The following is a 26,671-nucleotide window of genomic DNA, read 5'->3' on the forward strand; positions in this document are numbered from 1 at the left end:
TAGAGAACATTACCAGACACTACAAAAGACACTGCTATTTAGGAACTTGTAGAAGATGATTGGAAGACTACTTAGGGACGTAAGTTTGCCTTTGTTATGAATATTCTACGCATTTTTGTATGCAATGATCTATGTATTTCACAAGCAGCACGAAATGGTAATTAGTGATATGTTGCTCTCTGTTGTAATTATTTTGTGTTCTCTACGCAGTATTGAGGTATGATTTTAGAAAGTCCATGGAATGTAATTAAATTACCGTAGTGTTTTCTATTATTGTTGTATTCATTATGCATCAAGAACTACTTTTGATGGAATAAGCAATGCTGATTCAGATTCTGCTCCTAGGTCTGTGGATGTGTGTTGAGGGTGTGGTGGGTGTGGGTGTGGGTGCTGGTGTCAGGAATGAGGACAGAGGTGATGATGCTTGGCGTGCTGTACCGCCGCCTTGGTGTTACTGGCTGCCGTTCGAGCCCTACCAGCGTGAGGTGGCCACATACCAACAGGCATCCCTTACATGCAAACTCCGCGGCTTCTACCTCACATCAGTACACTCACGCACCGAGAACGAGTTTGTCCTCTCGTTACTCGGCAATGGTTAGTTATTTATATTTCATTACACTTGTACCACCATCTAAGTTCATCCTGGTATTACTGAGCAGTTACTGACATCTACTTATTAAATATTTTCACATTAAAAAAAAAAAAAAAAAAACGAGTGCCTGTATTATAGGAATATCTGAAAATTTAGAGCTTCATATCCTAAAGAACTCTGCAGACAACATCCTGGTGTGTGTGTGTGTGTGTGTGTGTGTGTGTGTGTGAGAGAGAGAGAGAGAGAGTCGTTATTGTACTGAATAAAGTACACTATTGCAGGTGCAGCGTGGCTAGGGGTGAGGTTTGAGGAAAATGAGAATGAGGATGAGATTGAGGAGGTGAGATGGCAGGACGGTACGCCGCTCACCTTTACCAACTGGGGAGATCTGGACAGTATAGGTAAAGAAACAACAACAACATCAGCAACAATTATATTATTATCATCATCATCATCACGACCACGATAAACATTGCTGATGAGTCTTTTCATTACCTCTTCCTTACCAACTGATTGCCACATATAGCACGGTATTTTCTGTCTTATTATCTATGTCAGTAACGAAAACAAACTAGCATAACAGAAGAAACTGAGGTGATATAAGTTCACGAGAATACTGGGCCAAAGGTGGTTCTGAACATATACATTCGTGGCTTATTCACACGTTCATTTGCCATAGTCATCCGTCTTCTCGGCCTTACACGCCCCGTCCTTCCCTCAGCCTCATTCACAGACACCCTTTTCACCACACTATTCATAACTAATCTCACTGTGACCATATCATCTTACACAAGGCAGATGTCGTGAATCATGTGAGGGTGTGTTGGAGGTCTCACCCCACTCATTGACCCCACCGCCTTTATTAGCGAAACATACAAGCATTTCCTTTGAAACAAGACAGACTACTACAAAGCCCATCAAAATACATTAGAATTAAACAAAAGATGTTCAGTCGTGCTGCGCAACAAAACTCGACGCCTCCAGTGCTCTTGAGATAAAAGATGAGGTTACAACTGCCAATGAGGAGTTATTTCCGATGCAGAGCCAACATTTCGAGCAACTGCTAAAATTAAAGAAGCGAGTCCCTCAAAAGCATTTCCACATGATGCGCCAAAGTCACTTTTAAACGTGTAATGCATGGTTTTGGATTTTCAAGTGAAAACTGTCTCTACTACGGAGTGATGTGGACACAGTCACGAATGGATGTTCAGAACATTGCTGGAGGCCTCGCCTCTAGTCAGTCTTGCTAAAAACAACTTTCATGGCACGCATCTCACGAAGTCCATCAACCAGTCATTCATAAAGTTTCTATTCCTAATCAATAACAAGTCCTCTTCACAGGAAACGCCACCCAAAGTTACAAACTTTTGCACCATAATGTTTTATCGATCTCCATTTTCTAAACTAAACCACTTCACCCTCATACACTCTCCTATTCAGTTCCTCACTCTCCAAGGCCTACCTTATGCTACTTTTCACGCCAGCAATCCTTCCATTGATCCATCTATTCCACCCTATCATTCCATCTCTCAGTAGTGGGGTACACACGCCCAGGGGGAGGGGGTGGATATACAGGACACGTGCCCCTCCCGTACGATATCATAAATATAATTAATACGATGTCATAAAAAAATCTAAATCTCAGTCTAATCCGAATACAAATATCATGAATATAGTAAAAATAAGTTTGAATCTCATCACTCAGATGCTTTGTTACAAACTCTAGATATGTTAGTGCTGTACTCCCCCCAAAGCCTCCACCCATCCTTCTAAACTATGAAAACATATGGATCCCTCCCTACTCATCCCTCCTGATAATCCCAGACTCGCCTTTAGATACATCAGCTGTTTATTGTTACTTTTTTTTTTTTTTTTTTATCACCGAAAAATATTTTCTTTTCTTTTTCAGTCTTGTGTCTTAGTCTGCTCATTGACGTTCATGCTTCCCATTATTAGGAAGACATGAGCTGATATAGTCCCGTACGTTAGTGGTGGAACTAATATACTGTCATGAAATTTTTCTTCTTTCGTTATTCCCACCTACACATTCCTGCTTCTCGTCACTGCTCTCAATCCCCCTATCACCTTTCTTCCTTGCTCACTTTATCCTTCAAAACATCCATCGTTCACAACACTGCCTAAACACTTGAATACTCGCATGTTTTCCATCTCTGTACTAGTAAGTCTTAGCATAATATTCGTATCAGTCCCCTACTCATATAACATCACTCACATTTGCTCATATTCAAGTCTGTTTCGTCACGCACACACACACACACACACACACACACACACACACACAAAGTTTTCTACCAAACTGTAACTTCCACTCCATACCTATTACCACTGATTGGTCTGCAAATAAAAGCGCAGACGATTCCCATCCATTACTTCGTCTCTTCAAAATCACCCCCTTTCCAAGGGTCCTAGCTTTCACATCTCGCATTACTTCATCCATATGCATATCTCATTATCCCATCCATATACACATGAAACACCCATGACAAACCACAGTCCTGTCTTAGTCATTAGTAAGGACGAATCTCTCGCTGAATGCACCATCCACTTGCACAGTTGCTTTTATTCCGTAAGTAATAGTCGACTCTGAATGTTTTCGAGTAAACTGCCCTCCATCTAACACGCTATATCGTAAACCTCGCATCTTTCACAATGCCTGCCTTCTTACACTGTTATATGGGGGCACGGTGGCTCAGTGGTAGAGCATCAAGCTCGTAATCGGGGGATTGCGAGTTCAAGCCTCGCCCGGGACTGCCGTGCCGGGAGTGGTAGCGCGCTCCTGTAACCTAGCGGGGCTATATGATCCAATACAGGGTCTAGCTCGGGGGAATTCCATTTCTCCCATTTTTACACTGTTACATGCCCTCTCCAGAATCATAAATGCTACATGCAACCTATTGTTCACTCCCTAAAACGTGTCAGACATCTTAGCGCAGATATCTGATTAACACATCCCCTCCCCTCCCTTAATCTACCCTGCTCTTCATATACCGGTACCAACTTTTCTGCAGTTGCCTTCGCACTGTCATTCACTTCTTTATTCCACCAAGCTGCACACACTACCTCCTTTAATATTCTTCCTCTACATTATGGTACTTAACTATTCTCACACTATTCCTCTTAACCTCTTCATCCAACTTCTCGACTGTCAGTACTTCCTCGTATACCTGATTTTTCCCTGTATTTTGCCATTAATCAACAACCTCCTCTCTGACAAAATCAAATATTGGTGTGATAGTTCACTCCCTTTTCCTCTAACTGCTGTCGTTTCTAAAACCACTCTCTTCAGTTCTTCAGCCACACAAAGTCAAAACGTTGCATTCTGCTCCACCACCCTATCTTGCAGAAACAGTTCATTAACTTGTGGAACTATTGCATTTTGGTTTAATATTTTTGCGTGTTCTCTTATTTTGTGTCTTATTCTGGTCCTCAGTTTGGTCTGGATGTGCGTATATGACAGAGATGGGCCTGTGGGGCACGGACAGATGTGATCAACCGAAACGCTATGTATGCAAGAGGCCCCTTAGGAGCCATAAAAACCACAACACTACTAGATCATAATTTGGTCGTGGAAATAAAAGACTGATGAAGTCTTGTCTTTTGTTTTACTGTCATTTACAACACAATGATATCAAAAGCTCTGAGAAGAGGACTCGGCAGCACCAATGCAGTGCAAGTTATGGAGGGAAAAAATGCGTTGGCTGGATATCTATCAGGAACGTATACCTTTATAGCACTGCGGGCAGTAACAGCAGAAAGAACATCTTTTCATGAAACTTTTATGTCAAGCACGGGGAAGTATGAGAAGTCGTCACATTTGCGAATAGCGGATTTGCAAGAACTTATATATGACTCTCATTGTAAACCATAACTAAGTAAATAAGCACTCTTCGAGTGCTTCCAAAATTGAATCACTTCATTCTTGCGTAGCCCTCAACTCTTCCTCCAAGTTTGGTGTAAACTAAATGAAATCTTGAAGAGGATTTTACTAGGTCAACGTTTGACATTGCCTTGTGACCTTCGCCTTTGACGTATTCTTTTCATATAGCCTACATTAGATGTCTTCAGGATCTGCCCTTCCACCAAGTCTGGATAAAATCTGATAAGAACTGTATTATTCTGTTTCACACACACACACACACACACACACACACGCACACAAACACACACACACACACCGCTCTCTGGCTCAGTGGTAGTGTTCTCGCTTGCCATCTGGTAGACGGGAGTTCGCGCCTCGCTCAGGTTGCAAAAAGTTTCACTGACGAAGTGGGTGGTTACTGTCCCCCTGGAGCAAGGGGCCGGGTGTGTGCGTGTGTGAAGGTCACAGCCTTGCCCTTAGATCGGACTATATGAGCTCTCAGCTCCCTTCCGGGAGGGTAAAAACTGACGATCACGACCATCAGGTGATCCTGACCGACCCGGTGAACACACACACCCACACACACACACACACACACACAAAACACTAACCAATCGCTCCGCCATCGGAAGTGTAATGTCCCCTGTCACTTGAGGTTCATTTCAGCCTGTAAATTGTATTGAAAAATTATTCTTATAATTCAAGATGCGATCAATGAACGAGAACACTTACCTTAGGAAAGCAGCTTAATCCGAAATCCATTACATCCGAAAGAGAAGTAGCCGAATCCGAAACGGCCAACTATGTAAACAAATAAATATAAATGACAGAAGATACACTGCAACTATAAACGTCACAACTTCTTCGTTGCAGTATTGGAATCTCATTAATCGTATCCGATAAAACATTAATGAATTCGTTGGTCGTCTTTTGTTATCTATTCCATAACAATGTCGCCCATGCCCGGTGTTGGGCTGATTATGATGTTAAAGCCACACATAATCGGCGAGCTGCAAGTAAGACAGCTGTTACGGGTGACTAGCCGCTTCAAAAGTAACACTATAGCTTCGCTCAGTAATGAGGCAAAACCTGCAGGTGAGTATGATAAGGCGGCAGACTTACCAGTCTTGTCAGTGATTAATTCAATGAATATAACCTTAAGGACGCCCAACTTTGTTGTCAATTTAAGTGTACATATAGTTCTGTTTCTGTTACCTGGAAGAATAAAGATTAACAAATTACGAGTGACGCGGTATTTTCTACTAGACACAAGTATTGAGAGGATCATGTGTTATTTTGGTAATTCTTTACGGTAACAGACGTGCGTGCCGATACCAACTATGTTATAATAAACTCATGATCTCAAGGTAAGTACAATAATTTTTGGTACCGGGTACATATGCAACACAAAGTTAACTGATGCAATTCTGACTGCAAGAAGTGATTGGAAAAAAAATAAAATATACACTACATATTTGGGGGCATTTAAAGAAGTGGCCAGGTCACCCATGACAGTGTTTACCAACGACCTCTCTGACTGGCTGTGTTATTTACCAGCCACCACAAGTAAGTGCATCACACTTAAAACACTAATAATCATGTCAAAGCTACGGGAAAGTTAATGAATTAACCAAACCTAACCTAATCCAGCCTAACTTAACATGTGTTTGACAGCCAGCTCTCAAATTTAAAAGCATGAGTTTGAACATCAGATCTGGCCAGCTACTGGTAGATGTTGGCAGAATATTTACTTATTCTAAATCCTCATTTTCGTTTTCAGAGATAAGTTTATAAAAATGCCCAATAGCTTTGGCAGTCCTGGAAAAATAACAAGTAACCTGTGAAAGACTTATTTCAAAAGAAAATATGAAAAGGCTACATCCCTGTATGGTAAAGAATTAGTGTTAATTTTTATAGATTAGCATAATACTGTGTATACAGTATATTAGTTGAGAAGCTGAGGATTAAAGACATGGCAGATGAATACAGGGGCCAAAGTAGGGGAGGAGTTGGAATCAGTGAATTGGAAAGAAATGGAAATGGACAACCTGTGGAATGCATATAAGGACTGCTTGGATGGTGTGTGGTGTGGCAAGAGTAACTATGAAGAAGAAAGGTATGGCATGATGGGATGAAGAGGATAAGAGAGCAGGGGAGGAAAAGAGGAAGAAGTGGCTTGAGTGGATACAGGACAGGGGTTCAATGGAAAGAACTGTATATACTGAGAGCAAGAAGCACATAAAGAGACCAGTGAAAAGGAAAAAGAAGGAGGTAAATATTGATCTAGGAAGAAAAATGAATGCATATTACTGTACTCTGAAAATAGGAAGTTATTCTGAAATGAGGTGCTGAAATGTAGAAGTGACAGTCAAAAGAAATGTGAAAGTGTGAAGGATGTAATTGGTAGATTATTGACCCATAGAGATGAAGTAAGGACCAGAGGGAAAGAATATTAAGAAAATTTGATGAATGGTAATGGGGAGAGAGCACAGCAGCAGTAAAAATGATTGATTTTGAGGGTGTGCAGAGAAGGAAGGCAGTGCCAGGAAACATGACACTCACAGAAGTGAAGAACGCTGTCAAACAAATGAAAAATGGGAAGGCAGCGTGTGTTGGTGAGGTGTAGGCTAGGCAGAAGTATGATTAAATGGAGTGGAGAGAGCAGAATGAAGTACTTGTTAGAGATATGTAACAAGGCATGGATGATTGAAACTGTGCCAAGTAGAGTGGAAAAAGGCTGTGATTATACCCCTGTACAAAAATAAAGGTGAGCACAGTGAGTGCAAGAATTACTGTGGCATGAGCCTATTGAATGTTGTGGGGAATGTATATGGAGGAGTTATTATAGAGAAAGTAAGAGAGATCTCAGAAGACCTAGTGAGTGACAAACAGGGTGGCCGTAGGAGTGGCAGAGGATATGTGTATCAGATATTTACATGAGACAGATAGTGGAGAAGGCTTGTGAGAAGGACTGGAGAAGGCTTGTGAGAAGGACTGGAGAAGGCTTGTGAGAAGGACTGTAAGGTGTTTATGATATTTACCAGTATGGATCTGGGAAATACATCAGAGAAGGATTGTGGAAGGTTTTGTGTATGTACAGTGTAGATGGTAAGCTGCTAGGTGCCATTAGGAGTTTAATGATTGTAGTCAGGCATCTGGATGACCTTCTTACACCATAACTGATTAACATAACCTCTTTTTCAAAACAGCACTTAAAAATAAATGCTAGTGCATAAGGTTGTTGCGTCTGGAAAACTCCAGAGTGGGTCTCTATCATCACGCAGGTGATAAAGTTTCTTCTTTTTTGGAGAACAGCCGACATAACCACATTTGTCCAAATTCTGTTTCAGTTATTTTGTTGCCATAAGTGTGGAATGAGTATATTATGACTGGATATGAACTTGGGTGAGGGTGACTAAAGTCACATAAGAGTAGCCCCCTATGGCTACTTGGCTTAACCCCATATAAACCTTGTTATAACCAACTTGGTACCACCCAAAAAATACTCTCTGAAATACTTTCCTTGACTTAACCCCTGCAAGTAAAGAGGAATCCCTTTACTGGTAAATTTATGCACAGTTAACACGGTTTAGGAGAAGCCTGAATCAGATTTTGACTTTAATGAATTTTGTGAGCCAATCAAATAATCTCCTCATATACAGTACTGGAAAAGGCTCGGTATATACAGTGGATTGTTGACTGGTCAACTGACCTAAATGTCTGCCGTTGCTATTTCGCCACTTACCTAGTTAATTTTCCTCTGCCTGGCTATGCACTGAACAAGGTTCCTTTTGGCAAGCTTTGCCAGTTAGTCATATATTTTAAGGCATATCTCTGGAGATAATATTCACCATAGATCTCCCCCCATCTGCCAGCACTCAGAGGTTTCATAACTTATGTATTCTATATTCATGAAGTTGGGTTTCATTTGTGATGGAAGGGGGTGTGTTTAGATGTATTTTTACCATGGATGATCCAGATGAAAGAGAGAATATGATTGAATGGTACTCAATATTGACAGAATGAGTGTTTATTCTGATTCATGTTTAAGAACTAACTTTAGGGATTCAATGCTTTTCAGAGGATGAAGAGTTCCGCACACTGGAGTTGGGAGTCAAAAAGCAGGAGAGACGGATCAGCAGAGTCGTCCAGAAAACACCTGTCATGCCACCAAGGTATAGTACACACTGGCTGTGCCTACTGTATAAGTCTATCTATCTATAGCCCGAAGCCCTAATCCCACCAAGGGTATTTAATTATGCAGAACTACAGTATACCGTGTGCAGACCTTCATTGTTCACTTGAATTATGGTTAATCAGATGCCACTACAGTACTTACAGCAATAAATGCTTTCATAGTTAATGTCATGCACAGCTTTTCACATATTGATAAGCAATAATAAGATTATACAGTTCTTCATAGTGTGATAAGAAAAGTACAGTATATGGTAGGATATGGAGTGGCTTTATTGTGTCTGGGTATTGTATTGTATGTTTGTGTGCATCCAGTAGATTTAGATGGAATGTTGAAATGCAACTAAGCAAGAATGCAGGGGATACGGTACCATAAGTGTCTTCCTTTATCAATTGGTGGAAGACAGATTGAGATGGCTTTAAGGATTGGAGTTGAGTCTGGATCAGGTGAGAGAATATATATATATATACATATATATCCAAGAGGTTGATTAGGATGTTGTAAAAAAATATAGTTAATTTAAAGTGGAAAATTATATGCTGGCAGGTGGTGAGATGATACAGGGAATGGAGATTGACAGCTGAGCTGGAAATTAGGAGGTTATATTCAGAAACATTGAGTGATGTAGAATGAAGAACTAAGGTCTGCTTGCATGAGAGCTTCTCAACACACCCACCCCCATCATGTATCAGGTTTCAGGTTATGACATGCACATGGTAACACACCAATAAGTAAACAAGGAGAGGCAGTCCAAAAATGAAAGGAAGAAGGCACAAGGTATGGCAAGGTATGCAACTGAACTAGGGATTGGTACTGAAATGGGACCAGTTCCTGGAAGCTGTTTATGAAGGCCACCCCTCATGCAGTGCAGTGTCAGGCAAGACATGTACCATTGGTATACAAGACAGTGAGATATGTTTTCATTAATATTTGGCAGCATTTAATATCAGCCCACTTGACAGGTACAAACGTCAAAAGATTGACCAGGACTGGGGCAGTGTGTGGCCAGCAGCACGCACCTTCCACCCAGCAACAGTGCCCTTACCAGTGCGGCAGGGTTACCCAGCCACCAGTCAGCCTACCCCAGATAAATGGGGCAATGCTGAGCTCATGAAGATCCCAAACTTCCTTCATCTCACTCCTCCAGTCATAAAGCGGCAGTGTGAAGCACTTAAGAGTAGGTTTTATGTAGTTAAGCTGCATAATGTGTTTGTTTAATGATTTGGATCTCCCCCCCCCCACCTCAATGCATGACCAGATAAGTTGTTCCCACCTAGGAATTTTCCCATAGTGGGTAGCCATGGCAGAAATGTCTCAGGCTACTCTGTTCTAACACATCTTTTTTCTCCCTCAACAACTTTTCTCATATTGCCTCATCACCAGGTACAGCACTTTCATATGCTTTCCATAATATTCTACTGCATTGTGTCTGCATTTCCATACCACCTCTCTGTGTTTCACATCATCCCTTGCTCAAGATTACACTTAACCTCTGATCCATACCATGTAGCATCTTCCAGTCCATAAACTCTCACCAGTTATTCATTCCTCAGAAACTGCCCATCCCAAAGAGTTATTTCACATAACCAAACTAAGATATGACCACCACACTTTCATACTTTAGTGCCAGTACTAAAGACAACTCACTGACAATCCACATTGCCCTCACAGAGCACATCATCCCAGACCATACACTGTCATTTGATTCACATCACTCTAACACACAGACCTTCAACTTAATTTCAACAGAAACTGTGTGGCAATGCTCAACTAAATTGGCTGGATTGTTGCAGTCCACTAGGTTTATTACCCAATGAACCTGGCACCAGCATCAGCTACAACAGTAATAATGTTATGCATATCCATTCTCTCAGTATGACCATACCATCTGAACATGCACTTTTCTACCTGTTGATCATTAGCCTTCCTTATTCTGCATCTTTCTCAGATCTCTGTCATTGTTAGTCCAATTTTTACTGCTCTTAACTTTTTTCAATGTGAATAAGTTTGTCATGTGGAGAGAATGGATGACAACAGAGTGGTGAAGGAAGTAAATCTGAGCAAAACTGAAGAAGGGAGGAGGTGAGGTATTCCAGGAAGAAGGTGGAGAGGTATGGTGAATGAGTGTGTGAGGAAGAGAGGTATGGAAGTTGCTGAGGCTAAGGGACTGACAAAGGATCGAGCTGGCTGGATGAATTTTTTGCGGAGAAGCATGAGACCAGGGATGTGGCACCCCATTTTAACATTACAGTCTTTGGATTGACTCAGTCGGATAGATATATGTGAAGCTACAGTATGTGGTGGAAACCTTCTGGCCTGTCAGATGGAGACAGGATTCCAATGGCTTGAAAGATGAGTGGATAGAAATGTGGCCCATTGAACTGAACAAACTTTAGCTATCTGGATGCAGCTACTCCTCACCCCTCCCTAGAGTGGGAAAGGAGGTCCGGATGATGATGATGACGATGATGATGATAACATAATAATTTTAAAACATTACAGAATTCTGCACCCCGTGGCCAGCTGGACTTGAAACAGTAACGAGACAAGAAAAATATTTCCCCATCACAGTGTCAGCCAGTTCATACCTCCATTCCTCACCGACCATAAGGGATGCAAGAGCACGTATTGTCACATTAAAGGTGAGGCAAAGAAATGGAGGATGAGAGATATTGAAAAAAGATTACAGTATACGGTAAACTATCATTTATCTGTTGTTATTCAGCCAAGCCCCACGCCGACTAAAGTGAAACCCCTGATATTGCATAGTACCCTGCATTGGCTCAACATTCAGCGTCAAGTCAGATACTGTGTTGCTATCTGTCTCGGCCTTCTGTCCTAAAAACTTTCCCATTAGTAAAAGATGAAAACTAAGCATAAAATACAATAAAATAATGATACAGTAGAGTAATACTGCTACAGTAACACAGTGCCGGTTGGCTGCCATTTACAAGCAGATTGTTATGCCTCAATGCTGGATATTACATAGAACTGCCAGTTATGTCCCATTTTGGCACCAGGTGTTGCATGATTCTGTCAGATATTGCATGAATAGAGCCAAACCAGCAGTGCTGGATATTGCGCTGGGCCAGATATTGCTATGATTGATAATTGAGTTTCCTGTATACTGTGTTTATTCTATTAATTCTTTCATGCACGGACTCGAATCGAGTCATCCTGTACAACACACCATGATGCACATTGTGTCAAACAAAGGAGGACACAAGTTTCCTGCCGGTATGTCATATATATAAATTTTTTTTTACCCAGTTCGTGTCATGGTGCGCTTTACAGGTTGTTAAACAATCTAATGACTCAAACTACCTGTGCCTGAGAGAGTTAATTTACCTTTATTGGCCCATCAGGAACATTGAGCCCCAGGTATACAATACTCATTCCAAACATTTAGGTCTGTACCGAAGAATGGCCAGTAACTTTTCCACAGGTGACTATATGTGAGCAGTAAACGCTAACCATCCATCAGATGTAAACCCATTTTGGTCATAGCTATCCAATTATAGTGTCAGAACCCTCTAGATCACCAAGTTTCCATCTGATTCTGTGGTTATCACCTATCATAGTAAATGTTATATTGTGTTACAGGAATCCATTTGTCTTGGCTTTCAGCACAGTCCCCTGCAGGCAGCACAATATTGAGTGAGTGGATGGTTGCCACCCCCATCATCCACTTAAAATTCATACTAAATTATAATTTCCTTTCCTTTCCTTGAAAATTCTGTAGCATTCAAGACAGAGTATGTAAATATGCAAAGGGGGTTGGGGAAAAGGTCTTGTCAGCTGATGTAACTAATGTCAAAGTGTCCCTGTGTGCATGAGTTTTTATCTCATTCATAATTCCCAATTTTGGACAGTCACAGCTTGGGAAAGCAGTTGCTGCAATACTGGTAAAACTAGTCATGTACCCCATGTCACTCCATTTTCTATTATTTATCTTCTACAATTTTCTGCAGGTGTCTCTAAAAAGTCTGGCCTTGGATGAACATGGTAGAGACAAGTTGCTACGGCTGGTGGGACCTCGGTATGACCCTGCCACAGACCAGCTGACTCTAGTGGCTGATCGCTGCCCTCTCTCACAGCAGAACCAAGACTATTGCGCCTATCTTCTTACAGTTCTTTACAATGAGGCTATGGTATGTTTGGCACAGTCCAGTATTATTATTCCTAGTTCTTTCTTTATTGCCTGAAACCTATAATAGTTTTCACCCATGAAGCTGTGTCCTAATAAAAATGATCTTTCATTCCATTTTGGCTTTTGCTGCTACATGTACATTTTAACCCCTTGAATCAGATGATATACTTTGGTGATTTATTATTACTACCTGTACACAAATTTATTCAACTTAGGAAGGATTTCAAGTAGTGCAAAGATTGATTAAGGCTATATCTAACAGCTCCAGTTTGAAAAGCTTCTCCTAAGCTGAACAAAATTGTGTACAGGTAGATACAAAATACATGTACAATAATTCATGACTGAACATGTTGTTGCTTAACACCCATTTCCCCATAAAGGTTTTACTCAGCTTAAGAACACCTTTCACATAACACACCTTGTTCATTACTAAGCAGTCAGGATGTGCAGTTAAGGTTTAGGTTTGAAATGTCTGACACTAGCATATACGGTAGTATTTCGATATTTATTTGCAGCCTTGAATAAGTTTTAACAATTATTTGAGAAGCCATCATTTCTTGCAAGAACATAACTTACTTAGAGCAACTTTCACTGAACGCGGTGTTTTTGAGGAACACATCTGTAGCATGCAGTGAGGAATTGCTGTACATCATCTGATTGAAGGAGGTAATATAATCCTTCAACCATGCATCAGCCTGTCTACTTTCTTCCAGGCTGTTTAGTTCTGTACAACCATTTACATTTTTTTTTTTCTTTTTTTTTTCTGCTATGCATTCTCTGATATCCATATAGGCCTACCACTGTCAACCTTTTTTTTTTTTTTTTTTTTTTAATGGATCCTGTAACACCTACTTCCACCCACACTGCCTCTTTACCCATTCATTTATCCACCCCACCATTTCACGTGCCCTCTGGAGGAAGTTCCTTTTTTGTCTGCTTTCATTTGTGACTTGTATCCTCCACCATTCTCTTGATTTGACTACTATACATCAGTCCCCTAAAATGAATAATACAGTTGTCCTTTGAATGTACACAAGGAAGAAGTTTTCGGAGATATACTACATTATAATATCAAAATTGTATTCAAGCTGCCAGTAATCGAACCAGTAATTGATATCCGTTATTTTTACATCGCTACCACTGTTTATCAGCATACCTGTTGCTTATCGTGATATCTTTGACTCCGTCTCTGTTCTTTACTCCATCGTGGTGCATTTCCATGCATAGACTTACTCCTTAGCCCTGTTCATTCAACTCATTAATGGTTCATCACATTTCCATCTTCCATCATCACACTGTATTTAGTGACTATTAATTTCTGCATACAGTATTGCATATATAAATAAGGTACAATAAGCTCTCAGTAATCCAGCATAATTCAGCCAAGCCCTACACGGAACAGAACGAAACGCCGGATATTGCTTAGTGTCCCATCGGCTCAATATTTGGTGTCGAGCCAGATATTGCATTGCTGTACATCTCAACCCTTTATCCTAAAAGCTTTCCCATGAGTAAAAGATGAAAATTAAGCATAAAATACAGTAAAGAAATGATACAGTAATACAGCGCTGGTTGGCTACCTTTACGAGCCAGTCAATACACCTTGATGCTGGATATCACATAGAACCACTGGTTACGTCCCATTTCGGCACCGGATGCTGCATAATTTTGTTGGATATTGCTTTAATAGAGTTGAGCCAGCAGCGCCAGATATTGTGTTGGGCCAGATATTGCGATGATGGATAACTGAGAGCATACCGTATTGTACTCATATTCTTTCAGTAGATTCATTCAACTTATTACTGAGAGATATTGAGTAGCATACCTTGAATAAGTCTTATATCAACCAGCTAACTTGCTTTTACATGAATGTATGGGTCTGGCACTGCAATCTGCATTAGTAGATGCAAAAACAAAATTTTAAAAATAGTGGTTTGAGATCGTTCTTATCCGATGTTGTCCAGACTCTTTTAATTGGTAGTAACTATTGCATTTCCAAAGGTAGTAGATATGATTCTGATAGTGGCTGTAAAATTTTGGAGGATGGGCAAAAAAATCCCTTTGTTCTTTCATTTCAGTTGTGGTGGAATTCTGCAACTTATCCCCAGTTTTTCAGCATTTATGCAAATTTGTTTGGAATATCAAAAGCCCAAATAATTCTGCATATTATGATGTCAGAAAATTTTAAGTTCTTGACTGAAAAAAGGGAGAAATTTGCACTCACCAAACAAACATCCTCTTTGTGTGCCAGTTTATGGTTGGTGGTGGAAAATATTACTGTATTGAGACGGTATCCCAGGTGTCAGGTACCAGATACATGTATTCCATTAATATGTCTATTTTATATGTAAGGAACTTGTTGTTCACACTCCCATTAATGAAAGTGATAATTGCTAATTCCATCATGCCAGAAAACTGAGCCTTGGGAACACGAAAAGGAGTTGATGGACCGAGAGAAGTATGTGTGGGAAGGAAGCTCCTCGCAGATGGCAGTCAGGGCTTTATCAGAGGCCAGGCAGGATGCTATACCAGAGGAGACACTTAAGGAGTATGAACAAGTTGTGACAGATTTGCACAATGAAGGTGAGTAGTATTGGCAAGGAACCTGTGGTTACACAGTATCATGAGACAGGAACTGAGTCCAGCCATGTTTATATGTTCATGAAACCATTGCTTTGTCCAGGTAAAAAATGAAAGAACAAGTGATAACGTGTGTGGCAAGGAAATTTATTTGCTCAGGATACCAGGACTAAACAAATGGAAGAATGGAGTACGGAAGAGGATGGTAAGGATATTGAGAGCAATAACATAAAGCAAGAATATGAGAATCTGGGTAATCGGAGCATTGTATGACAGTACTATATACTAATTATAGCATTTAAAGGCAGAGCAAAAATATTTAAGATGCTTCAGGGACACATAAGTTGAGAGTTGGGGCAGAAAATTTCCACTGAATTAGCTGTGGAATTACTTAATGACTGAGTACGTGGAATGACTTAATTGAACAGTTTCCTAAGGAATATTGTGTAAAAATTTATGTCGAAACTCTTCTGGGGAACACAAAAGAAACTACTGTGAGATGCTTTGGTTAAATGGAGTGAATGGAATATTCAGGAGAGTGTGTGTGTGTGTGTGTGTATAAAATTGTTGAATCAGTAGTTTAAGAATGAGGTGGAGTGGTACAATAAAGAAGTATATATGCATAGTAGGGTGAATGGTGTGCCAAAGAAGATGGAGTCATTAGCTGGTTTATTTTTATTAATTTTTTTTCTGCTACTGCCAGATTATTTAACTTAGAAGAGACTTCTTACAGTGAAGGAGATAGAAACAAGTGAACTTCAAGTACAGTGACATTTTACAATACCCTTTCATACAGGGGCATCTTTTTTCATTGTATTTAGCTCAAGCCTGATGATTTTATCTAACTTAGCAGAGATCATTGGCAGCAGAGGAGCTAACAAGTTTGGAGAGAGTGCATGGAGACCCTGCATCAAGTCATTCCTCACAAGATGCAGTGATAGATATAGACACAGGCAAACTGATTGATTGGTTAATTATGCATATTTTCTACATCATTTACAGGCGAAGATGAACCAACACTCTCAAGGTACCACGATAGCGTAGTCAAGCTGCTTGGTCTGGCCTAAGCATTTATTATGTACTGCACAGGATACTAGACTGATGTGGAAGAAAGAACTGCAATTGATCCTGGATAACTCGGAATAGTGGAAGATGGGCAGTGAATTTAGATGGAATGGTGTATGATACTGCAAAGGAATCATAAATTGCATGAGTATATCATGTCAGATGGATTAGGATGGCATGAAGAACTGAAGTAGAGAAGAAAGCAAGTGGAAGAATACATCGTGAAAGGTGGATCAAGTAGAACGAACTCGCATGATATGATATAAGGAAATCGATGTATAAAACTAATGCATATGGAACTGTATAGTTGTTAAACTTGTTGAAGCACTGACACATTTTATAAAATATGAAAGAAAATTTATTTGCTTTGATAAACCTTATTTCATTTTTATATACTGAGTACCTGTACTGTGCTAAGTACTGGTACTGGCCTGTTATGTTTCTTTTGCTAATTACTTCAGATAAAGTGTAATATAAGTTATTTATATACAGTACTGTATAAAAGACCCCTTCCTTATTTTGTATGCAATACAAAAGTGTGCTTTTAATGGGGCAATACTTGATTAGATAATGATGATGGACTAAAGTATCACTCCAGATACTGTATTGCATTAATAGAGCTGCATCAGCAGAGCTGGATATTGCGTTCGGCTTGATGTTGCGACAACAGATAACTGAGAGTTTACTGTAGCTACTTGAAGTACAATTTTTATATCGTGAAGTTACAATAAAAGATCTGGGTTGTGGAGCAGCCAAGTTTGAAATAATAATTAGCTAGGGTAACAGCTACAGTACCTGTCTTCACATAGCCGGTAATACATATTCAGTGTTTATCTACAGAAATGAGACCCTTGCATCAAATACAAGATTATTTTCCCATGTACCACATGTATCTATTCATGATTATTTCAAAGAAGAAGGTGTCTGAAAATGACAGTTAGAGAAAGATTGAACAGAAGGGTATATCATAGCAGTATTGACAGGGAAGAGGGAGACCAAAAATGAGACTGAGGGCAGAATGCAGGAAGGGGAAGGGTGTTGTGTCTTCATGGAGAGTTTGCTACTGGTGGGGATGAAAATGAATAGAGGTAAGTTTGGTAAGGCCAACCTTCTCAAAGGTCATCTTTTAATATAGATTATAGCATTATCATTACAGTCATAACTCCCACCTAAGAGATAGATTAAACAGGACCCAAAACATTATGATATATTTTCATATTTGTAAAATAAATATTTAAAAGTTATAAGATTTTACGCAGATCTCTAAATGAGCCATCCATACTTAAGTTCTTCAGTTTTTATGTATGAAGATGCCTTTAAATATTCATACATATTTTTGTTACCACCAGAAAAATTCTTTCCAGTTTACATGAAGTGCTCCCTCATGAAGGGGTTAGAAATAGTCCATATTTGTCTTTTGCTACTGCATCACAGAAATATTCAGTTCTAGTGACCCTCACAATGAGGAAGGTGGCCAATGATGAACAAAGTTATTCGAGGTTAGGTTTAAGGACTGCAATGGGAAACAAGGCAATAGGAAGGGAATGGGGACTATGTTGGTGAGTTTGGAGAATCTGGTGGTATGGGAAAGTATGGGAAGAAGATGAGCAGAGGAATGGAGGGACAGAGCATGGAGGGAGGGAGTATGAAAGGTAATGGAAGAAAAGAGCTGACAGTAATGATGCAGAAAGTGGTCAGGGTATAGGGGAATAGGAAAGGGAGATGAGGTACTAGGAAGAGATGGAAGAAATATGAAGGGAAGAGGAGAGATAAGAAGACAGATGAAGGGAGTAGAAAAGAGGGGAAAGATGATGAAAGGAATGAGAGATATAAGAGAATTACATGAGGTGGAAGAAAACCTGATGAATGAGGTTAGGAAAGAAGAGAAGAGAATGTGAGGAAAAGGAAGGGAGACGAGTAGAAGAGGTCAAAAAGGAAACAGTGAGGGAAGAGGAGTGAAAAGATGGAAGAGGGACTGGAGGGATAGGGACGGCAAAGTAGTGAAGAGGTGAAGAAAAGGAACCTGATTGAAAGGAAGAAATAAGGTAGGCAGCTGAGGAAGAAAGTGAGAATGTATGGAAGGATATGGAGAGGTGAGATCAAAACAAACAAACAAACAAACAAACACACACTGACGCACACACACACACACACACACACACACACACACACACACACACACCGCTCGCTGGTGCAGTGGTGACGTTCTCGCTTGCCATCTGGTAGACGGGAGTTCGCGCCCCGCTCAGGTTGCGAAAAGTTTCACTGACGAAGTGGGTGGTTACTGTCCCCCCTGAGCCAGGGGACGGGTGTGTGAAGGTCACAGCCTTGCCTTTAGATTGGACTATATGAGCTCTCAGCTCCCCTCCGGGAGGGTAAAAGCTGACGATCACGACCATCAAGTGATCCTGACCGACCCGGTGAATTACACACACACACACACACACACATTCATTCCAGTGAGACAGAGAGAAAGAGAGAGGGAGAGACTCTACTAAGAGGTATACAAGGGAAGTTCCTCTTTAGCATCCCATTTCCCACCTTCTCTCTCCCTCCCCCCCCTTGCCTTTCATTAGTGACACAACACATTCCAGTGCTATCAGTCTCTCTCTCTCTCTCTCTCTCTCTCTCTCTCTCTCTCTCTCTCTCTCATAGACTGGAAAGGAGACTTCAAGGTTAGAGAGAGAAAAAAGAAACTAAAGATCCAAGGTGAGGAAGGCTTATGTGGAAGAGGATGAGGAAGGAAGAGACGAGATGTGTACAAGGACGTATTTATTTTATCTTCAATTTTCCTTCCTTGCTCTATTTTTTTCTCCTCTCCCTTACTTTAATTTCTTCCCTCCTTTGCTCTCATTTATTTCCCCTGTTACTCCATGTTCTATAAAGTCTTACTAATTTTATTCCTCTTTACTTATTTCCAGCTTTTATTTATTTATTTTTTTTTTACCCTTTTTGATTTTTTCTTTTTATGCTTTTTTTCATATTTTCTCTAATTTACTATGACTAATTTGTTGCTCTAAATCAAGAGTTGGGGAACTTTTTAGATTATTACCCAAAAATTTATTTAAGCAAAATGAAATTACCACCAGACTTAAAGAAAAAGAAAAAAAAAAAAAAAAAAAGGCCGCCATGTCTATGTAGCCATGTCAATAGTACGGCGGCTTAACAACAAACATCATGATACATGGTTTTACATCTTGTTCACTAAAACGTACACCATTTATGTGAAAAATCAGTAATACACCGCACGCATTACCTCTCATACCGCACGCATTACCCTCCAAATTTTTATATTTATCCCATTTGGGGTAATTTATCCCAGTTCCCAGCCCACAGCTCTAACCTCTGATGTGACATATTCCTTCTTTTCGCTAAATAAGTTTACAGCATGTACAGAGAGAGAGAGAGAGAGAGAGAGAGAGAGAGAGTTTTGGGAACAATGATTCTCTCTCTCTCTCTGTACTTAAAAGTTGTTTTTGCCACGCTAGTTATTACTGCACGTTACTGTCCCCCTTCTACCCTTTCTACAAACACACACACACACACACACACACACACACACACACACACACCCTTCTACCCCTCCCCCATCTTCCTCTTGTCGCCAGTGACAGGAGGTAAGAAGGGAGGTGACTACAAGGGGAGAGAAGGAAGAAAGGGAGACAGGAAAGAAGAAAGGAAGAGAGGAAGGAAAGAAGGAACGAGGAGAAGAAAGGAGGAATTAAGGAAGGGAAGAAGAAATAGGTATTCAAAACGGAAAGCGATGGAACTGGAGATAAATACAGAATGAAAGGGAGAACACAAAGGAGAAAGAGGAAAAGGGGCAATGGGAATGAATGGTAGGGTGAAATGAAGGGGAGGGAAGATGGGGGACGATAGGGGGAAGAAAAGTAGGACGGAAGGGGAGGTACAGTGGAAGAAGACAGGGAAGGGGAAATAAGTACGAAGGTCGTGTGGAGGAAAGGAGAGGGGTTGAAAGAGGATGTGGGGGAGGCGGGCGGAAGGGGGATGGGAGATGGAAGGTGTGGAGGTAAAGGAGGAAAAGGGAGGGAGAAGGATGGTTTGGAGATGGGAGGGGAAGAGAGGGAGAAGGAAGGAGGATAAGAGAAGAAGAGAAGTGCGAGTTAAGTGAGCGGAAGTACAGGTGAAGGGGAAAAGAGGGGGTGTAGGTGAGGGAGGGAGGGAAGTTGGGTAAGAGGGAAAGGGGGTGAGGAATAGAAGAGCGGATGAAGAGATTGGTGAGAAGAAACAGGCGAAGAGAGAGGGGAAGGGTCGGAAAAGGGGGGTGGGGGAGGGAGGGAGAGAAATGAGAAGGGGAAGAGGTAATAAAAAACTGGGAAGAGAGAGGGAGGGATGCTGGAGGGAGGGGGGAGATACTGAGGAAGAAAAAGTGAGAAGGGAAGCAGGGAGATGGTGGAACAGAGAATAAAAGGAAGTTAGAGAGAAGAGGGGGAGGGGAAGAAATAAAGGATGAGGGGAAAGTAGGAGATAAGGGATGAGGGGAGGAGATGAGGGGGAGAGAGATAAAGTCTGAGACAGAGGGAAAATAAAAGATGAGTTGAGGGGAGTTAGGAATGAGAGGGGAAGGGACAAGAGAGGGGGAAGGGTGAGGAGGTGAGGGAAACAGGGAGGGAAGGGAAAAGGGAAAACAGAAAGGGGAAAGAGAGGGTAGGAGGGATGGAAAGGAAGAGAGAGGGGAGGAGGATAAAGAAGGGGAGGAGGGAGGAGGGGAGGGGGAGAGAGAGAAGAGGGATGGGGAGAAGGAGAGGGGAGAGGGAGGGGAGGGGGAGAAGGAAAGGGGAGGGGGAGGGGAAGGGGTAGAGGTGAGGGGAAGGGGAGGAGAGGGCGAAGGGGGAGGGGAAAAAAAGAGACGGGAGTGGGAGGGGGAGAGGAAGGAAGAGAAAGAGAAGGGAGGGAAGAGGGAGGGGAAGAAAGAGTGAGGATGGGAAGGGGGTGAAAGAGTAGGGAGAGGGGAAGAAAGGTGGGGATGATGGAGGAGGGGGAGATGGAGACTGGAAGAGGGGGGTGTGGGGGTGAAGCAAGGCCACACCCTCCCGTTGACATTCCAGATGAGACAAAAACTGGACCTTCATTGGCCACTAACACAAGGTCGACTCTGATCACACCGCTTAGCTCCCTCTTCCCCACACTGATCTCACTCACACCACCATTAAACCCCACACGGCGTATCTCAGGTCACCACACACGACCTCGGAAGGATTAAAAAATACGTTGATCAGAGTATGCTACAATATATTGTAACCCTTGAGTCCACTGACGTGAGTATATATATATATATATATATATATATATATATATATATATATATATATATATATATATATATATATATATATATATATATATATTCTAAATGTGGGGAGATTTTTTATAAAAAGGTATGGTTTATATACATAGCAGCGCCTCTGACTATCTGTAAACATCCTTCTAAAATTTAAGAAAGTCATCTGGTGGTAGCCTGGTTACAATGATATGTCATCGATTCTAGGTAATGTGAAGGATGAAAAATATATAACAATATATATATAATATATCTGATTTAGACAGTATCCTACAACTCAGCAACACATTCAAAAGGGGTGATTTCAAAGGAATAACAGATACACAAAGTCAACCACTGTCTATCCCTCTTACTTCAGTTAACATCACCCAGAACTGTATTAGTTTCGGCAGCCCATCTCATGTAATCCTGAAAGATTACAGATGGTCTGCTGTACACAGCCCCTCTATAAGCAACATGATTAGAGGATTATGAGAGAAAATTAACTAATTCACTCAGATAACTTTATGATACTTGCAGTCTCCAGACGATTTCATTCACTTCAGGATAGAGTTTTCGAACTGGAAAATTTAGAATAGCCTTCAATAAACTTCTCGAATAGAAGGTTTTCCTAAACCGAATAAAATTATCTGATAACAGCAAGAATACGATTAAAAAAATACTTGGACGGATGAGATTTAAGTAACACTAACAGGACCCTCTGGAAGTCCCACTAATCTCACCTCTAATCTCATTAAGGACACATACACGGGCAACATTACATCATCAGCTCCCTGGCCCATATCCTCGTCAGCTCAGGAGGCCCTTTAGCCCTCTGTCAGTATATTTCTACATACAGCACCTAAATGTATTTATGCTATAACTGCAATCACTGTCAATACGAAAGTGATGCGAGTAACAGAAGAGAAGTAAGGTATAAAATAAAATAATGACAAAAGAAATCTGACAATGCCTCCTGTCGTAAGTAGCATTCATAGTTACCGGAAGAGGTATGGGGATATTCAGTGCTCTCTTTTCCTTGTTCCCCCTGCAGAAAGAAATATTACTTGTGGTGGAGAAATGATCGTAAATATGTCTATCCATCCACAGGGTCATATTCATAAAAGATCTCAGCTAGTTTCTACGACAGATAAATGTCCATAAGTTACGTTTTAAACACAGACCTTTTATTTATTTTCTTGTATTATGTAACTTGATTTGACAATTGAGTAGCTGGTAGGTGGGTGAGTGAAGGCAAACGTATGTAAAGGCGATCTTACAAACAACTGAAGCTTAGGAAAGGTAATAAAACTGACCCACGTTCAAAGCCCATCTCAGCTCATCCCTGGCTATCTCGTAGGAATCCAGAATGTTATTTAACCCTTCCAGCCACAACACGTAATTTTATAGCTTATTTTTAGCTGTTATTAGAAGATTTCACATAACCAGGCGAGCACCCTAGTAGAGAAGAGTTTGATGAAGGCTATATCTAACCCAAGTTCAAAAGGTTTATCCTAACGGGGAAAAAAAAAGAGAAAAAATAAAAGGAAAAAATCGTCTGGAAATAGCATGATTGGAAAATATACGTAATTAGACTGAAGAATCCATTATAAATCAGAACCGTAATTACAACAAAAGTACTAAACGAGCGAAGAGGACATGAAAATAATAATAAAAAATATCTAAAAAAAAAAGAAAAAAAAGTTCAGGGGTTTTAGATATTCGCTAACATTTTCTGTGTCGTGACAAAGAATTTCGAGGACTCCTATTTCTTTTCTGAGAGTAATACGATACTAGAATATTTAGTAAAGAAAAAAAATGTCAGTGGGTTTTGGAAGGGCTGGATTTAGTATGTCTGTATGCGTCTGTGTTTGTGTTCCTCATTTTGGTGCTTGTGTATGTTTTTTTGGTGTGTGTGTGTGTGTGTGTGTGTGTGTGTGTGTGTGTGTGTGTGTGGAGTGCAATGGCTTCCGTGATAGCAGAGTGGAATGGGTGTGGCCGCCCAAGGGTGGGTAGGTTGGGAGGGAGAAGGAGACTGAGGAAGAGACAGAATGGGACACGGAGTAGAGGAGACAAACGGAGAGAGAGAGAGAGAGAGAAGCAGGAGAAATATGGCGTGGGGACAAAACCAGCTAAAAAAAAAAAAAAAAAAAAAAAAAAAAAACCGAAGTAAAACAAATGAACGAAATGAATGAAGGTCCATGGAAGAAAAATGAAAATGTAAAAGAACAGAAAAAAAAAAGTATGAAGGCAAAGGAAAGTAGAAAAAGGGAGACAAGCTAAACAAAAATAAAAACAAGGAGGGAAGGAACAGAAAACGCGGTATATACAAAAAATGGAAGGATAATGTAAGAAAAATTTAAAGTCTATGGTCTTGTATATTCTCACCATCTCCAGACGATTTTATTCAGCTTGGGAGAGGCCTGTCGAAGTGGAGGGGTTAGATAGAGACCTCATTAACCCATTCACTACAACGGCGCTCTCCTAAGCTGGACAAAATCGTCCTCCAACAGAAAGAGTGAAACGCAAAGACATTCGGGGTGAGTTGAATCTAAGCGGAAAAAAAAAAAAAAAAAAAAAAAAAGACGGAATAAATAAAGTAAAAATGGTAGCAATGAAGAAGGGATAAATGAATAATAACTGAGAACAAGAGATATGTCCGAAATGAAGAATAAATAAAGGCAAGAACGAAGGCATAAATGGAGGAAATAACACGCACGATTAAGGCAAAAATAGGACAGGAAGGAACCCATGAATAAAGGAGGAAAATGTGAACGAAAGGTATAAGTTAAGCAAAAATAAAGTCAAGAAAGAAGGAATGAATGAAGGAAAACAGATCCAACAAAGGCAACAGGGATGAAAATCAAGAAAAAAAAAATACTGTATGAGAAGTAAGTGCAAATGAAAAAAGAAAGGGAAGAGGAAGGCGTATGTGATGCAAATGATAGGCTTCGACGCACACGGAAGGGAGTGCAGTAAAAAACCATTCAATCTTACTCCCTTATCCACTACCTGGAGGAAACGAAGTAAGAAAATAAAGTACTGAAGGAAAACTACGCGAAGTAAGGAAGGCGGGAGTGATGTAACTGCTGGGTTTCGACATACAAGGAAGGGAGTGCAGTAAAACCGTTCAAGCTCACTTCCTTATCCACTTCTTGCCCCCATACGCATAAAGACAGAGTTCATCCAAGGTGGCACACACAAAAACGTCTTAAAAGTCTCTCCATTATCAATCATTGGAAAACTTTCTGGAGGCCTTACAAGGCCTTCTACTTGATGATTCACAGTTCTGACGCCCCATAATATTTGAAACATTTTCGATGTGAAATTTGGCACTTACTTTTTTCATTTCTTTGCAATTTATCCACAGTTACAAGTTTTGAAACCGGTATTATTCAGTGTTTAAACATAACTGATCCCGGTGTTCCAAACCGGCGAATTTTTGGTTCAGCTTATCCTCTGGTATGTTTTTTTTTTTTTTTTTTTTTTTCCGCAGACCAAATGAGTAGGGTTTATTTTTAAATATCTTTCCCTTATAATGACTCCACAACCAGGGAAAAGTACTGAAGTAAGTCATGAGAAAAATTATGATGACGCTGTCAGTTGTCGAGTACGGCATGATCACTGGCTAAGTGCAGTTGACCAGGTGATGGCCACAGCACCGCGATGGTGGAAGAACTGCGTTTCATTTCCAGCCTTCCATTCTTTCAGTTCGAATGCCACAGAGTTCTCAGATACAGTATATGACTGACACAGACTTAAGTTTGTTATAAGAAGTTTCACTTAAATCCGTTCAGAAATAATGGATATATTGGCGTTATTCTGGACCTCAGAGTAGTGATTCACACTGTAGTATCTCTTCCTTATTTATTCATTATGCACATTACACTTAAATACTTTCTTTTTTGTGTTTATTATGTGGTGTTGTAGAAGAACGGCTTTACGTTGAGGCATCGATATAATCGGGTACATTGATTACAGAAACGTCTCTCAACTGCCTCAATTCTCAAACAGGAAGATGGTGCACTGCAATAGAAGGGCAGTTTCATCATGTAATCCACCAAGTTCACGTTCAAATAAGCCGTGTGCCACAACAACTTCTCTCTTGTATGCCACTCACGCCTCTTCATTACCGACACAGACTCCATACGATTAACAAAGATAAAATACTGACGCGTTGTATGCAAAACTAACTGGTAAGGAAGAGGTGGTAGGCAACGTCCTTAACCATTTCACTCTGATGACATATTTTTCGTTTTAATCCTGCCACCGAGAGACAAGGAAGGTTGCTTGCGATGGTGAAATATTATGAAGGCTGTGTCAGACCTCTCCAACTTAAAAATCTCCCCTAAGCAGAATTATCGTCTGAAGGTAGTATGAATAAAGTATAAGTCACTGGACTGAAGGAGGGAAGCCTTTCCATCACCACTAATAGCCCCTCCCTCCCCGCCTCCCAATTCAAGCTGCCCTCCCTCATGTACTCCTCATCTTATATCTCTCCACCTCGTTCCTGGGCGCGTATTTTCGTCGGTTAAGAAAGCCCCTAACGCCTCTTCCTTAGTGATTTATTTTTGGATATGGGTTGTTAATATCCCTTTGTACGTTATTTATGCAGAGTATGGCGATATTGGAAGGATTTATGTAACACGGAAGAGGGCAGTTATGTGTAAAATAAATCACTTAGGAAAAGGTGTTAGGGAGCTTCCTTAACTGGCAAGAATATTGGCCTTGGTCTTATTCTCACTTCCCTCACCCCTTTAGCCCGAGGACGTCTTTTATGATCTATCCTTGCTACCTCCAGACGATTTTACTCAGCTTGGGAGGCGTTATATATAGCATTCACCAGCCTCTTCACAACTAGAGGTCATCCTAAAACGGAATAAAGTCGATTGCTTGATTACCAAAAAAGTCCTGGGCTTGAAGAGGCT

General features: G+C 40.6%; 1 protein-coding gene across 1 annotated transcript; it reads left to right on the forward strand.

The window, feature by feature from the left end:
• The first annotated feature begins 5,440 nt into the window (after positions 1-5,440).
• mRpS35 (mitochondrial ribosomal protein S35) lies at positions 5,441-16,788 on the forward strand. Its single transcript, XM_080282884.1, has 7 exons — positions 5,441-5,567; positions 8,554-8,647; positions 9,630-9,844; positions 11,170-11,309; positions 12,639-12,818; positions 15,229-15,400; positions 16,400-16,788. Exons 1-7 carry the CDS (start codon positions 5,453-5,455, stop codon positions 16,462-16,464), a joined length of 981 nt encoding a protein of 326 aa, XP_080139010.1. The 5' UTR covers positions 5,441-5,452; the 3' UTR covers positions 16,465-16,788.
• Positions 16,789-26,671: the final 9,883 nt, after the last annotated feature.

Source organism: Coenobita brevimanus, chromosome 95, assembly GCF_032717465.1.
Source record: "Coenobita brevimanus isolate Jiangsu-jjx chromosome 95, ASM3271746v2, whole genome shotgun sequence".
Lineage (NCBI taxonomy): Eukaryota > Metazoa > Arthropoda > Malacostraca > Decapoda > Coenobitidae > Coenobita > Coenobita brevimanus.